This window comes from Nannospalax galili, unplaced genomic scaffold (genome assembly GCF_000622305.1).
Source record: "Nannospalax galili isolate Female #2095 unplaced genomic scaffold, S.galili_v1.0 scaffold1532, whole genome shotgun sequence".
NCBI classification, from domain to species: domain Eukaryota; kingdom Metazoa; phylum Chordata; class Mammalia; order Rodentia; family Spalacidae; genus Nannospalax; species Nannospalax galili.
Genome location: NW_008330832.1, coordinates 1,413,288 through 1,428,786, shown reverse-complemented (window position 1 = coordinate 1,428,786; position 15,499 = coordinate 1,413,288). Strand labels below are relative to the sequence as shown.

At 38.2% G+C, this 15,499-nt stretch overlaps 2 protein-coding genes across 5 annotated transcripts in view; one reads left to right on the top strand and one right to left on the bottom strand.

Moving 5' to 3' along the window:
• Nucleotides 1–13,843, bottom strand: part of Ecm2 (extracellular matrix protein 2) — a 32,245-nt gene extending 18,402 nt beyond the window's left edge. For both annotated transcript variants that reach the window (XM_029556056.1, XM_008852919.3), the window contains exons 1-3: nt 13,653–13,843; nt 2,204–2,517; nt 445–633 (exon numbers count right to left, since the gene is read on the bottom strand). In XM_029556056.1, coding sequence (XP_029411916.1) covers nt 445–633; nt 2,204–2,489 — 475 coding nt within the window. In that variant the 5' untranslated portion in view covers nt 2,490–2,517; nt 13,653–13,843. The remainder of the gene's footprint in view (nt 1–444; nt 634–2,203; nt 2,518–13,652) is intronic.
• Nucleotides 1–15,499, top strand: part of Cenpp (centromere protein P) — a 244,387-nt gene that overhangs the window by 173,173 nt on the left and 55,715 nt on the right. The gene's annotated exons all lie outside the window — the stretch shown is intronic.

Genomic DNA, 15,499 nt, shown 5'->3' with positions numbered 1-15,499 from the left:
TAGAATCTATTATTTCTGTATCTTGCAAACACTTTCTAGATATTTCTGTTTTTTAGCAGTGTACCATATTTTAAGTACTTTAAGTTTGTAATAATTTACGCCTTAATGTAATGATTAAAAATAAATAGAAGGGTAAAAAAGATACAAAAATGTCAATGCATTCCGTTTATTAGATACAAAATCACCATAAACTAAATCATTTATCCTTGATCTATTTCTTCTAAACATTAGAAAATGAAACTGGGTGTAGAGGTTCAGCCTGTAATCTCAGGACTGGGAGGCTGAGAAGTGAGATCACCACAAGTTTTTGTCCAACCTGGGTCACATAGTCAGTTCCAGACCAGGATAGGCTAGACAAAAAAAAAAAAAAAAAAAAAAAAAAAAAAAAAAAGAAGTTAAAGGCAGAATCATGCCCAATATTTTGTTTGGGCTAAATTTGTATACCATTATCAGAGCAGACAGGGCAGCATTCTCCTTCCAATGTAATGGTATAGGGACACGTCTGGGAGTGGCACACAGTTTTGTCACAAAGCACTTTTCCATCTGAGCAGAGGCAGGTGGTGCAGGGCTCTGGAGACCAGACGGCTTTGTTGTACATGGTCATGCCCTTTACCAAGCAGTGTCCTCTCTTTCCTAAAAGAGAAAAATAACACATTTAAATGTCTTAGGTGATTATTAGTATCCATGAATGGAAATAAATACAATGTGAAGTCAACTGGCAAAACTGCCCAAGAATAGAGGTCTCTATACAACCATGCCTGTTCTCCTGTGGGCACGCTAGGAGTTGGCCTGGGTTTATAGCCACTCTGCAACAGACAGGTTTCCTCAAGCAGACTGCCCCAATTGACCCAGTGATAAGAGTGCAAGGTTATAAATCACACTCAAATTCTAAAAGTATCAAATTCTACTGCCAAAGTAAATTGTAGACCTACACCTAAATTCAGAAGAGGCAAGCAGTGCATTTCCATCCCAGTATAGAGCTGGAACCACACTAATGAGCTCATAGTCCACCCCGTCGATAGGCACGTGGAGAAAGATGAAACAGCATGCTTCCACTAGAATCAACTTCCACCAAGTTGTCCTTTTACTTCCACATGTGTGAGCCCATACACATATACTCACCAAGTAAATAAGTAAATGTAAATGGGTGACTATTATGGCATATGCATTGTATTTTTTAAAATGTTGTGACTAGGGGCTGGAGAGATGGCTCAGTGGTTAAGAACACTGGTTGGTCTTGCAGAAGACCCGGGTGTGAATCCTAGCAGCCACATGGCAGCTAACAACTGTCCTAACCCCAGTTCCAGGGGATCCGACAGCCTCTTCTGACCTCCGCAGGCATTGCACGACACAGGTGCACTTACCTACATGCAGCCAATACACATATACACATAAAATTAGAAAGAAAAAAAATGTTGTGACTAGCCTGATGTGTTGACTCACACCTTTAATCCCAGCACTAGGGAGGCAGAGACAGGTAGATCTCTAAGACTGAGGTCAACCTGGTCTACATAAAGAGTTTCAGGCCAGCTGGGGCTATAGGGACACCCTGTGTCAAAACACAAAAACAAAAATGAAACGACAAAGAACAAGTAAGAGCCAGGCAGGCGTGGTGACGCATACATTTAGTCCCAGCACTTGGGAGGCAGAGGCAGACGGATCTCTGTGAATTCAAGGCCAGCCTGGTTTACATAGTGAGTTCCAGGCCAGCTGGGACTACAAGGAGACCCTGTCTCAAAAAGACCAAACAAAACAAAACAAAAAACAAATAAGAGCCCCATCAACCCAAGGGATTGGATTGTCTTGTTAAAAAGTTTACATGAACATGCTGTTTTATGTTTCTCCATGTGCCTATCCAACAGGGTGGACTGTGGGTTCATTAGTTCCAGGGGATGGACCTACACTAAAAGAGTATTTGGGGAACACAAATTGGACTTTGTAGGCTTTAAAAAAATAGAGGACAGGCAGTGGGTAGGGACTAGGGAGGTGGGTGGATCTGAGAAGAGGTAGGAGAGGGATTTGCATATAATCAAAATACTTTGTATACATTGTATGAAATTCTCAAAGAATTTAAAATTTTTATATTTATAGATCAAAAGGTAGTATAAAAACTTTGTTTTTTTCTTTGGAGCATTAACTTCATGGAGACTATCTTTCTCTCTCCCTCCCTTCCCCTGTTCTCTTTCTCACATTATTCTCTTACCTGGTAACACATTATAACTTGATTCTACTCCATGAAAACTTAGAAAGGATTCAAACTTTTCCTCCACACTGTAATCAGAGTCCACGATGGGCAACCTTGCTTCTGGTGTGACAGTTGATTGCTGAATCCCAAACTGCCTGCTTGATCTGTTGTTGGATGAGGAGCTTTTCCTTGGTCTTCTCTGACTCATCTTCCTCTTTTGCTTCCTAGAACTTTGCTCATTTTGTGCACAATCAGTTTGAAAAACGATAAACAGAATAAAACAAAACAAAACTGCAAATTTCATGTTTGATTTTTTTTCCACCAACCAATTTCTAAAATGAAACAAAATTTCAAAGTTAGTTGTGACTAAACTTTTACTTGAGAAAGTTACTTAAAATTGTCTGTAAGCGTCAGTACTTGGAAGTCTTTGAGGAGAAACACTGATGTCATCTTTGCCCTATATACTACAGTATTACTATCCAGTCAGGTTTTTAATATATGCATCTTTAGACCAGGTATGAGCAAAATTTTTCTACAGAAGGCCAAACAGTAAACATCTCAGCCTTTATAGATGTTTGTCCTCTGTCATAACTATTCAGCTATTTTTGTAGTCTAGAATCAACCATAGATGTTATATGGTAGTGACTCTGTTCCATCAAATGTGCACCACAGGAAACAAGTTTGGACATGGCCCCTGATTGCAACAGCAGACCCGTCTGTGCCTCACAGTGCTGTGGGGTTTTGGCAACTAATTCTTTTCACCTGTCTGCCAAGGTGCTCCATGACTACCACCCACAGCCCACTTGTATATACCCTTTCTGTTATTTTAATCACTAACTTTATTGTTTTCTTTACTGAGGGGAGGCCATGATTATCTTATATAAAAGTAACAGTGAAATAACATCAGTGATAAGGAAGCGATAGACGGGACAAGTAACTTTTTCCTTTGTGTATGTGTGTATGTGTGCATGTGTATAATATAGTGTATATGGGTACGTGTGTATGCATCGGTGCACATAGAGTCCAGAGGTCAATATTGGGTGGCTTCCTTAGTTGCTCTCCACCTTATCTATTGAGAGAGGTCTCTCACTGAACTCAGAGCTCACCAATTGACCAGCTGGTCAGCAAACTCTGGGGATCCACCTGACTCCACCTTCCTTTCCCCTAGAGCTAGGTTTACAGATGTGCTTCACCACATCCACCTTTTACATGGAGATATGAACTCAGGTCCTCGTGCATGTATGGTAGACACTTTGCCCTTTGAGAACTTTTCCTAGCCCTAAACTTTTAAATTTTAATTGAGGAAGTCTTCACATATGGAGGGGTGTACATGCAGGAATGTAGAAGCCAGGGAACAACTTTGGTGTCATCCTCAGGAACACTGTCCACCTCCTTTGAGACAAGGTCTCTCATTGGACCGAAGCTCACCAATTAGGCCAGACTGAACCCTCCTGTTTCCACCCCCAGAGCTGAAATTACTCATACCCCATATTCTGGGGTTTTTTGTGGATGTTCTGGGGAACAAACTCAGACCCTCACACTTATAAGGCATGTGCTTTACCAAATGAGCCATCCCTTCAGCTCCAGGACAATTGACTCTTAATCAGCTGATCTCAAGAATAATTCAGAGCCCTATACTTGGTAAAGGTGAGAAATGTGAGGTTTTAGCAACCCATTCTCTTCATCTGTCTGCCAGGGTGCTCTAGGACTACCCCCTACAGCCCACTTGTATACCCTCTTTGTTATTTTAATGAGAAGTAAGTGTTTAGACTTAAGTGTTTATACTTTTGATATAGCAGCAGCATTGTGGACAGTCACTATAGGCTAGATAGCATTGACAAGAAAAGAGAAATCTTCATAATGTTGAAGCCAGAGGATTAAAAAAAAGTTAGGCCTTTTAGACAAAGCTGGCACAGTTACCACAGCCTCTCAAGTCAGCAGCTGAGACGGCTTTCTTCCATGTTCCCTTCCCTGTGACCTGGCAGTCCTTCTGCAGCCCTCTGCTCAGGTCCTTTCACTGTCAGTGTTTGCAGAGATGAAGAGCCCCTGCACCAAGTCCAGCATCCATTCCTGATAGAAACTCTCACGGAACTAGTAATAAGAGGGAACTTAATCTATATAAGTGCCATTTATGGAAAACTTATAGCTAATGTCATACCTAGTAATAAAAATGTAATGTTTTCTCTCAAAGATTTGGAACAAGGGCATCAATTTGCACCACGTCTGCTTAGCATTCTACTGGATTTTCTAACCAGCATTGTGGCACAGTACCAGGAAAAAGAAGACATATACCATTTGGGGGGCCTCTCCCTGCTGCAGGAGGCTTTTGTTACTCTACCTTACATAAAACCTTGTTTGTTCTTTTAAAAAAAAAAAAAAAAACTAAATTGCAGATAAATAACATTTTATAATCTCTAGAAATGTATTTTTAATAAGAAACAATATATTTCCTGGCAGACATGAATATGTTTTATCTTTCTATAAAACTTAAGAAAACTAGAGTTTTAACTCTTAGCAATCATAAACCAGTATTTTATAGAAAATTCATCTGGATTGGACAGGAAGAAGTAAAATGGCTTTATTCAAAAATTTCTTGGTCATTTAGATAGAAAGTCTAATGGAGTCTACCAAAAATGCTCCAACAGGAAAATTTAGCAACTGTAAGCTCAATCTATAAAAATCAAGATTATTTCTGTATACTAACAACAAAAATAGAAGTGCACAACATCACAATAGCATCAAATTTGAATTACTAAAGAATATCTCATATAGAAGTTGGTCAAGATGTCTGCTCTGAAAACCCTAAAATAATGCTGAAAGAAATGAAATAAGACCTTTGTAAGTGGAAATATTTATCATATATATGGATCAGATGACTCAAGCTTGTTAAATTGTCAATTTTCCCCCAAATTAGTCTCTACATTTGTCACGAATTCAGTCCAAGGTTCTACCAGGTTATTTTGATAAAACTTTACTGGTTAAATCAGGCATGGTGGACATACCTGCAATCTAGCTACTAAGGAATTTGAGGCAGGAAGATTGAAAGTTGAGGTCAATCTGAGAAAGCTGGTAAGATCATGACTTAACATAAAATTGTAGAACAGTGGTAGAGTATTTGTAAATCATGCACAGCTACATGTATTCAATCCTTTATGTCATTAAAAAAAGCTTTTAAAAAATAGGCGGTGGGAGGGGGCGGACTAACTGGCAAGATGACTCAGCAGTAAAGCTATTTGCCACCAAGCCTGACAACCAGGTCATCCCTGAGACCCACGTGATAGAAGGAAGAGAAGTAATTACAGGTTTTCCTCTGACCGCCTCATGTACTCTGGTATGTATGTATATGCATGCATGCTTGTACATACAACAAATAAATTTAAAATATTAAAAATAAAAATTTTAAGTATTTTATGGTAAATAAAATCATATGAAGTTAAAAGTTTATTATTTCAACATAAAGTTTCATTAGAACATAGCCATGTTGTTTGTTTATATATTGTTTGTCGTTATGTACTATAAGCATATCTTAGGTCTACAACATGTAAAATAGTTTAGATTCAAACACCTAAGTTTTGCAACTAATAGTTTAAAGCAGTGCCTCTCAATTGGGGGATAATTTGCCCCCCCAGGGAACATGTAGCAATGTCTGGAGCAGGTATGCACATTTTAGTCATCACAATTGAAGGGGGCCTTATAGATACCCAGCATGAAGAGGCTGAGGATGCTGCCAAACATGGTACAGGACATAATCCACCACAACAAAGAATTATCTGACCAAAATATTGGTAGTGGTAAGGTAGAGGATCCCTAAGTGAAAGAAATAAAGAATTATAGGGTTTAATCATTTATAATCTCATTGCTGCAGGCAAAACATAGTGTGTTATAATTGGATGGAGTCTTTCAGTGGTTAGTTAACAGAAGAGTGGAAAATAAATTGTCATTTCCATATGGTAACCTCATCCCAAAGTTTTCTCCTAACTCCAGACTTGCTTTTTATTTCATCTGTTTCCAAGTCTCATATATAAGTGTGTTAGAGAGAAATAATCCAGATGCATTATCCTTCATTTTAAGTATCTGGCAGGTAGCAGTATTGACAAGGCCCTTCACTGTCCATATCATACGCATAGCTGATGTAGTCCAATTCTAATGTGGACTGTAAATTTTAAGTTTGCTGCCCCCCCGCCCCATTTTTCCCCATTACTGAGGATTTAACCTAGGATCTTGCACATGCTAGGCAATCAATCACTCAGCTAATACCACTAGCCTGTTTTTTCTATTTGAGATAAAGTATCACTAAATTATCCTAGCTGGCCTCAAACTTGCAGTCCTCCTGCCTCAGCTCCCAAGACATGTACCACAGCATATTTGTATTTCTGTTTTGCTCAGGAGACACTGTTCTTCCCTGGCAGTCTATGTGGGTTAAATGATACTTCACTGTATATAGCTCACTTTGACTGGACCTACATCATCTGCTGTGTTTCCACTAACACAGAATTCCCATCTCTTGAGTCCTGGCTGTCTGTGTTCACAAACTTCTATTAGAAAGTTCTTCCTTTGGCCAAGCTTATCTACAGTATAGCCCGTAAGAAATTAAAGATAAAAACCAGGACTGGAGACATGTCTCAGTGGTTAAGAGTACTGTCTGCTCTTGCAAAGACCCAAGTTCAGTTCCCAGCACCCACATGGTGGCTAACAATGGTCTGGTCCATAACTCCAGTTCCAGAGGATCCAACACCCTCTTTTGGCCATGTTGGGCATTTCACATTTACATATATGCAGGCAAAACACTCATACACATAAAAATAAATAAAAATTTTAAACTACAAATATAAGATGAAAACTACAGTTTTCTCTTGAATTCTTAATTTAATTTTATTTTATTTTATTTTGGTCTTTTTGAGACAGGGTCTCCCTGTAGCCCCAGCTGTCCTGGAGCTCACTATGTAGACCAGGCTGGCCTTGAACTCACAGAGATCTGCCTGCCTCTGCCTCCCGAGTGCTGGGATTAAAGGCATGTGCCACCACGCCTGGTGAATTCTTAGTATTTTTGTGAGCACTTAAAAAATGTGCTTACACGGGGCTGGAGAGATGGCTCAGTGGTTAAGAACACTGAATGTTCGTGTAGAAGACCCGGGTTCAGATCCCAGGACCCACATGGCAGCTAACAACTGTCTGTAACTCCAGTTCTAGGGGATCCAGTGCCCTCTTCTGGCCCCCGCGGGCATTGCACAATGTGGGTGTACTTCCATACATGGAGGCAATACATGCATACACATAAAATAAAAATAATAAAATATTTTTTTAAAATATGCTTACACTTGTAAAAATGATATCTAAAGAGCTGGGCATGTTAGCACATGCCTTTAATTCTAATACTGTGGATGGCAGAGGCATGTGGATCTCTATGAGATTGATGCTAGTCTGATTCTAGGCCAGTTGGGGCTATAGGAAGACCCTTTCTTAAAAAGAAAACAAGACTATTTTTAAAAATAAAAATGATACACAAATGTAGAAAGCTGAAAAGACAAGTTATCTTAATCATAATTCCTAATTTATTGCAAGGAGAGTCAGATGTTTATATCAAGTGTCAGAGAGTGACTACTTGGGGCTTTGAGACCCATAGTCTGTGTCACAGCTACTCAGTTTTGCTGCTCCACAGAGTATCCTTAACATCATGCAAATGGGTGGGCCTAGCAATGTTCTGATGGTGATGTGTTTAGCAAACAGAATTTAATTTGTGGGCCATGGTTTTCCAACCTTTCAGCATGTCTTTCATGACCCCTTCTAAGTACATACACATGTATATATTTTAAACATAAATGGGAATATTCTCTATATTACACTGCAGTCCATTTCATTCCATTCATCAATAAATTATGAGCATCTGGGGGTACATATGTCAGTGCATTAAAGTCTTTTCAGTCCTTTTTCATCCCATAAATTTCTTAAATAATTTGTTGGTAGGTGCTTAACTTTTTTCTTTTTCTTTTTTAGTTTTTTGAGACAGGGTCCTTTGCAGTCAGGCTTGCCTTCAACTCTCTATGTAGCCAAGATTGCCGGTGAATTCCCAATCTTTCTGCCTCCACCTCCCAAGTACAGTACTGTAGTTGCAGGTATGCACCACCATGCCTGACCATTTAGAAACATTCATAATTTTTAATTTTAGAGTTTATTAATAGAATCTCCATTGGTTTTTTAATTTATTATTTTGATATTTTTATGTTCCCTGACATAAGTTAGTTTAGTCAAGTTTAGTAATCTACCTTAAAGCCTTGTCATATTTTTCTGGAGCCTTTACCATTAGGTAGAGACTTTTTGTGTCTCTAATAATGTGTTTGCTTTTGGCCAGAAGATCTACTTTGTCTAATACTAATGTGATCTACTTACATTCCTTTGGTTAATGTCTACTTGACTTTTTTTGACGCATTTTGCTTCTATCCTTTCCATATTATTATATTTTTCATATACTCTCAGAATTTTAATGCAGTCTGAAAATCTTTGTATTTGATAGAAATATGAAATCTATTTACACTTAACGTTAATACTTTTACTTCTTCCTGAGCTATGCAAGAGCCAGGATAAACTTCAAACCTAGTTACCCTATTCTGGCATAAAGGACAGTTTTCATCTTTCTCTCTATATATTAAAGAAAGCATATCAGTATATAATTTTTTAATTTATTTTTATGTGAATGGTGTTATCCATGTGTGTAAGTGCACCCATGTCATGCTGTGCCCACAGAGGACAGAAAAGGGACTCGGATACTCAGGAACTGAAATTACAGATGGTTGTTAGCCATCATGTGGGTGCTGGATTTGAACCTGGACCTTCTGCAAGAACAGCCAATGAATGCTCTTAACTGTTGAGCCATCTCTCAGCCCCAGCCTATCATTATATTAATAAGAAAAGATTATTGTCAGACTGGTGAGATGACTCAGTGGATAAAGTTGCTTGCCACCAAGCTTGATGATATAAATTTAATTCCCAGAACTTACATGGTAGGAGAGAACCGACTCCTCAAGTTGTCCCCTGACCTCTACCAGTGTTACTGTGTACAGGTGTGTGTGTGTGTGTGTGTGTGTGTGTGTGTGTGTGTGTGTAGACTGGAGATACAGGAAAGAACAAAAAGAAGGATATAAAGAATACGCCGGGTGTGGTGGCACACGCCTGTAGTCCCAGCACTTGGGAGGCAGAGGCAGGCGGATCTCTGTGAGTTCAAGGCCAGCCTGGTCTACATAGTGAGTTCCAGGACAGCTGGGGCTACAAGGAGACTCTGCTTCAAAAAGACCAAAAAAAAACAAAAAAATAATATACATAAAAATACATATACACACAAAAAAAATCAATCAATAAACTAAATGTGAACAAAAATATTATTAGCATTGCTTTGTATCCAAAATTCATTTAGATAATGCTCTTTGAAATAGCCCCAGCTGGCCTGGAACTCGCCATGTAGACCAGGCTGGCCTCAAACTCTCAAAGATCCGCCTGCCTCTGCCTCTGCTTCTTCCTCCCAAGTGTTGGGGACTAAAGGTACGTGCCACCACACCCAACTTACATCAGGCTTTTCGAACCTCAACACTGTCAGTATTTTGAGCCAGATTATTCTTTTTTATGAGTGCTGGCCTGTGTATTGCAGAGTATTTAACAGCATCCCTGCCCTCTTCCCCCAGTAATGACAACCAAAATATTTCCAGATATTCCCAAATGATACCAGTTCCCCACTTTAGAACCACTTACTTAGTTTTGCCTGAACATTTATCCTTTTTATTTCTTTTCATTCTTTTCTGTATCGCCAGTCTTCTCTTCAGATTATTTTCTTTCTCATTTGAAAATGTCTTTTAGGAATTCATTTTATGCAGTTCTGTTGAAGATAACTCTCTTCTTTTAAACTGAAAATGCCTTCATATTACCTTAATTCTAAAAGTACATTTTTGCTGGACAGATTTTTGGTTAATGGGTTTTCATTTGGTTTTTGTTGTTGTTTTTAGCATTTTCAAACTATGATTCCTATATTTTTATTTATATTTATTCTGCTTTTTATTTTTGTTTTGTCTTTTTGAGACTGGGTTTCATGTAGCACAAGCTAGCTTCAAACTTACTGTGTAGCCATGTATGATTTTTAATCCTCTTGCCTCCACTTTCCTAGTTTGGGGATTAAAGGAATATGCTGCCATGTCCACCTTTGTTGATTCAGTTGAAAAGTCATGTAAAAGTAGCATTTTTTTTTCTGACTGCTTTTTGGGTATTCTCTTTGTCTTTGACCTTCAGGTATTTTACTCTAATGCATGATGTAGGTATGATTTGTTTCTATTGTTTGGGATTCATAGCGCATTTTGAGTGTGTGTTGATAAGTTATTTGTGTAATACCATTCCCCTTATGACTTTCATATCTCTTTCCTTTTATTGTATTTTTGTTCTTCTGGTTACTTCTTTCTTTTGTCTGTCTGTCATCTGTTACTTAGATTTTTAGCCATGTTCTTTCACCTCTTCATTTACCTGATGCCCTTGAATTTGTCCCAGACATTACATAAAATTCATGAAATTTTGAAATTTCATGAATTTCGGATGATGTATTTTCCTGTCCAAAGAAGCTTTACAAATGCTTTGGGCATTGTAAGGACACTCTATCCAGTCCACGCCTTGGGTCCAGTTCTGCTGATATCACCAACACCAATCTCACTACCCCCACTGCTTGGCTCTAGTCCTTGTTTTTTGTTTCTCTCCAGCCTATTTTAAAGCTCTACTAAGCTTCTCAGGCACCTCTTCTGGAATCCACAGATGTTTCCAGAAGCAAAACTGTTTCAGACCTGGGTCCGTCTGGGTTTCAGCCCTATTCCAAATACTGACTATTTTTTACATCTTCCTACTCATTCTCAGCACATCAGTAGATCTGTTTGCCTCCTCAGAGGAAGTGCCTTCAGATTCATTTTGTTCTTTACAGGAATACAGATCCCCTTTCTCTTTGGTTATGAGTGGTAAAAAATTGTGATTCTTAAATGTTTGAAAATAGAATTATAGCTTCAAAATTATACTCCTCAAAAAAGAGTATTCCTTGAATACTCTTCAGATATTGGTCCATTATTTTCTTTCTCTCACATTACATTTTGTTTTGCTTTGATAAAGTTTCTTTCTATATAGCCTTCGTTGGCATGGAGCTCACTATGTAGACCAGGCTGATCTTGAACTTGTGGTAGTCCTCCTGCCTCTGCCTCCCAAGTACTGGGATTACAGGTATGAGACATCAAACACAGCTTGGTCCATTCTTATAGTGTTGAGAAGTTTGACTTCAGTCTAATTACCATCCCTTTGTAGGATGTCCTTCCTGTGGAAATGTTCTCAGTTTGTTTTTTTTTTTGTTTTTTTTTTTTGTCTTTGACATTCATAAGGCTTTCTATGATGTACCCATGTATAGATTGTTTAATTTTTCTTTGAAAAAAGCTTAAATATAAAACTTCTTTTTCACATGAATTTTCTGTACTTAGCTCTCGCCTGTGTTTGCTCAAGGCTTCAACCCACTCATCTCTCTCTCCTCTCTCCTTTTTTTCCAGTGCTAAGTATTAAGCCCTATGCTTTAGGGATGTTAGACAAGCACTGTACACTGAGCCACATCTCTGGCCCCATTCTCCATCTTTAAGCTCATGCCTGTCTTCATCTGTGAAGGACTCCTCATTTTCTGTCCCATCAGGAGCTCTTCTTCTCAGTAAAGCTCTATATCCATGCATTCGCTAATAATATATCTCCTATTATTTCTAGGAACTTGGGAGACAAGAAGACATGCTATATATTTGGTTTGCCCCTTTGAACCTTAGTAGTTCTTTTTATACCATTATCTACCACAGTCTCTCTCCATGCCAGGGTTCACCTGGTTTCACCTGTTTGTACTGTGCCTATATCATCTGACCTCAGCAGCTAGGAACCTTAAAGGTGGCTTCATTTCAACTCCAGCATCAAACTTTTGCTCAGGGTATTTATATATTAATTACTCCAGTCATTTCAAAACCATTACTGTTAGTCATGGAAATTAAAATATGGTTTAAACAAGTTTTATGATCTTTAGTTTAAGAGAAACTAGCATGCAAATTATAAAGAAAGTACAAGCAAACCCATTGGCTTAATGGCACCTGAAGTCAATCCATAAATAAGATAGTATTAGAAAGTAGGAGCAATAGCAGCAATGAACACGTGAGCTGAAGGGGCCGAGTAAAGGTGAAAGTCACTACATAGGGCAGTGGGCCCTAATGGACACACAGCATAAATGTTCTGCATCATCTACACATGTACACTGGCATTTTCTTGCTTTGATAATCGTGTGTGTAGACACAGTATCCTGTGATGGGTGAAGGTCATGAGAAATCAGGTCTTGGACTTCAGGGCTCTAGAGGTAATCTCCTATGAGGGTGAATTCTGTTATCCCCCTAGGCCTCCTCTAAGCACCCATTTACCACAGAATTGTGTATGTGAGTGTTAGGAAAGTGTGCCTGCTGCAGGCCAGACTAAACACTCTCCCAAGATTATCATTCTGAAATCCCTCTCTCTCTTTTTTTTTTTTTTCTGGTCTTTTTGAGTCAGGATCTCCCTGTAGCCCCAGCTGTCCTGGAACTGACTATGTAGACTAGGCTGGCCTTGAACTCACAGAGATCCCCCTGCCTCTGCCTCCTGAGTGCTAGGATTAAAGGTGTGCGCCACCACGCCCGGCTGAAATCCCTCTCTTAATCTGTCTTCCTGTTCTAGACTAACTCATTTTTTACCTAATCTAGAAATCTAAATTACTATGGACAGAAGCAAATTAACAGAGCTGTCTTAACTTTGACAAAATCAATATCTAGTTTAAGTAAGTTTTATGAAATGGCCCTCAATACTAATTGATAGTGACCTACAGATATTTACTTTAATATTTACTTTAATAAGCCACTTTATAACTGAATATGATTTATATTTATCATTTTTATCAAGGGATTTTTTTCCCTTTTTTGCCCTTTGTGTTTATCCTAATAGCAGAGATCATCTATAAATTTTGATTAACTTATTTTTCCCACTTAAGTTTTTTTATCAGTTAAGTAAACTTGAAATATCCAGAATTTTGAACATAGCTATGAAGTCACAGTTTATTATCTTTCATGTCATCCATCAGGCTTAAAATGAACAATGCTTTTAATTAATCATTTCTGATCCTTTTTTTAAAACTTAAAAACTGAATAATTTTCAAATCACTTGATACTTTTTACTCATCACATAATTTTGTCTAAACATTTGAGAAAAAGCTTATAATTCTGTAAAGTTTGAAGTACTTGGGAAATATCCTGGAGAAAAAAAAGTAAACGAAAGAAAGCATGCTTTGAACGTTTCAATCTATTAATAAAGAACGAATTTTCTCAAATATCAAACATATTTGCACATAAAACACCCAAATATTAAAGCCATTCCACATGCTTTAGTATAAACTTAAAATTTTAAACATGTTTACCTGGAAATCTAAACTAAGTAGGCTTTGCTTGGTGTCATTTAAGTCTCCAGCTGAAAGTGAAACAAAATCAGAGCTTTCTTTAAAAACAAAGAACAGAAGGGAATGTTGAAAAATGTTAGTTGACTTCTCAGTAAACTCTAGAATAGCTGCTTCTCTTGGGAATAAATGCCTTTCAGTTCTTTGTGCAGAAAAACCAGCCAAGGAAGTAACCAGGGAAAATGGTTACCAAGGGAAATATTTTTTTAAGTCACAGGAAAAGTAGAAAACACAAGCAGGAGTTAGGGTGGGGGTGGGGGAGAACATTTCCTTTGCAAACTGGAATCACAAAAATGAGCTTAAGAAATCTGTGGTTTCCCTAGGCTGTTTGCATGAAAAATACTGAAGTTTAATCTAGCCAACATATCATTTGAGATTTATCAGACTCTACAGATGGTATTCTCATTCATCTAAAGACTATATGTATCTGATTCCATTTAAATTAGGTTAATGTCAGTTAAATTTCTCTTCCCCTTTCCCCACTTACCCCAGTCTAAAGCAGAATATTATTAACAAGACAACAACTTGTTACATATTAATGCCATTAGAGATTATGTAATTTCATATAATCTCTGTGGGTGGTAAACGCCTATAATCCCAGCACTCAGGAGGTAGAGACAACAGGATTGGGAGTTCAAGCTTATTGTATGCTACATATGGAGTCTGAAGCCAGCCTAGGCTACATGAGACCCTGTCTCAAAAAAAAGTATGTGTTTTCTTCTTGCCAGTAAGCAATTTTTAAAAAGATGCAAGGGATCAGTAAGGTTGCTCATTACCTGCTATTCTAGCAAGTTAGTTGTGTGCTTTGGTCTCAGGTTTCTTTATCCACCCATAAGCAATTAGAGACAGGTCAACATCAAACCCAGCACTGCTGCCTACCGGCCTTAAATAAACCACTTAATGCTTCTTGCTAAAGATTGTTGTTTTGTACAACTGAGACAGTACGTTTCAAGTTTTGTGAAAACAAAAGGAATAACATAATGTCTGTCCTGGTGCCTGTGACAGATGTGGTGATTTAAGAACTATTTTAAATTCATAAATTCTATTTCAAGTGTCCAAAAAGTGTCACAGAGAACTGTCACCAAATCTTAAAATGACCTGGGTAGATTGAGATGAGATAATGAACCACCTGAATTCATAAAAATAATGAAAATATTTGTTCATAAAAATGTAGAACCACAAAAAAAAAAAAAAAAGCCGGGCTTTAATCCCAGCACTTGGGAGGCAGAGGCAGTTGGATATCTGTGAGTTTGAGGCCAGCCTGGTCTACATAGTGAGTTCCAGGACAGCTGGGGCTACAGAGAGACCCTGTTTCAAAACACCAAAAAAAAAAAATGTAGAACCACACTTTGAAATAATAATTACTAGTCTTAAAAGATAAGTAATTTTGAGAATCTGCTTAAAGACCAAAGACAGGTAGACGCCATCCGTAGAAAAACACCACATCCCGAAACATGTGGAAGACGATAGCTCTGCGAGTTTTCCAGGTTTGAGAATTACAGATCCTATGGGGTTGACTGGGAGCCTGTGCTAGATTCCCTGAAGTCTCCAGGATTTGTTGTTACAAGTATTCACATGTACCTGCATCTGTATCCCTAGGCTGGACAGTGAGGTAGGTGGCTCGCTGAACAAGGAACCATTGTTCAGATCCAAAAACAGGGACAAAGACACCTTAGCTCCCAACACATACTTGACAAGCTCTTCCAGATATTCAGAGCTTTTAGGTTTTATTTTCATCTTAAAATCTCACATTTGAGCTGATAGCCAAGAATTGCCAAATACATGGACTGTTTCTAACATTAGATATGGAA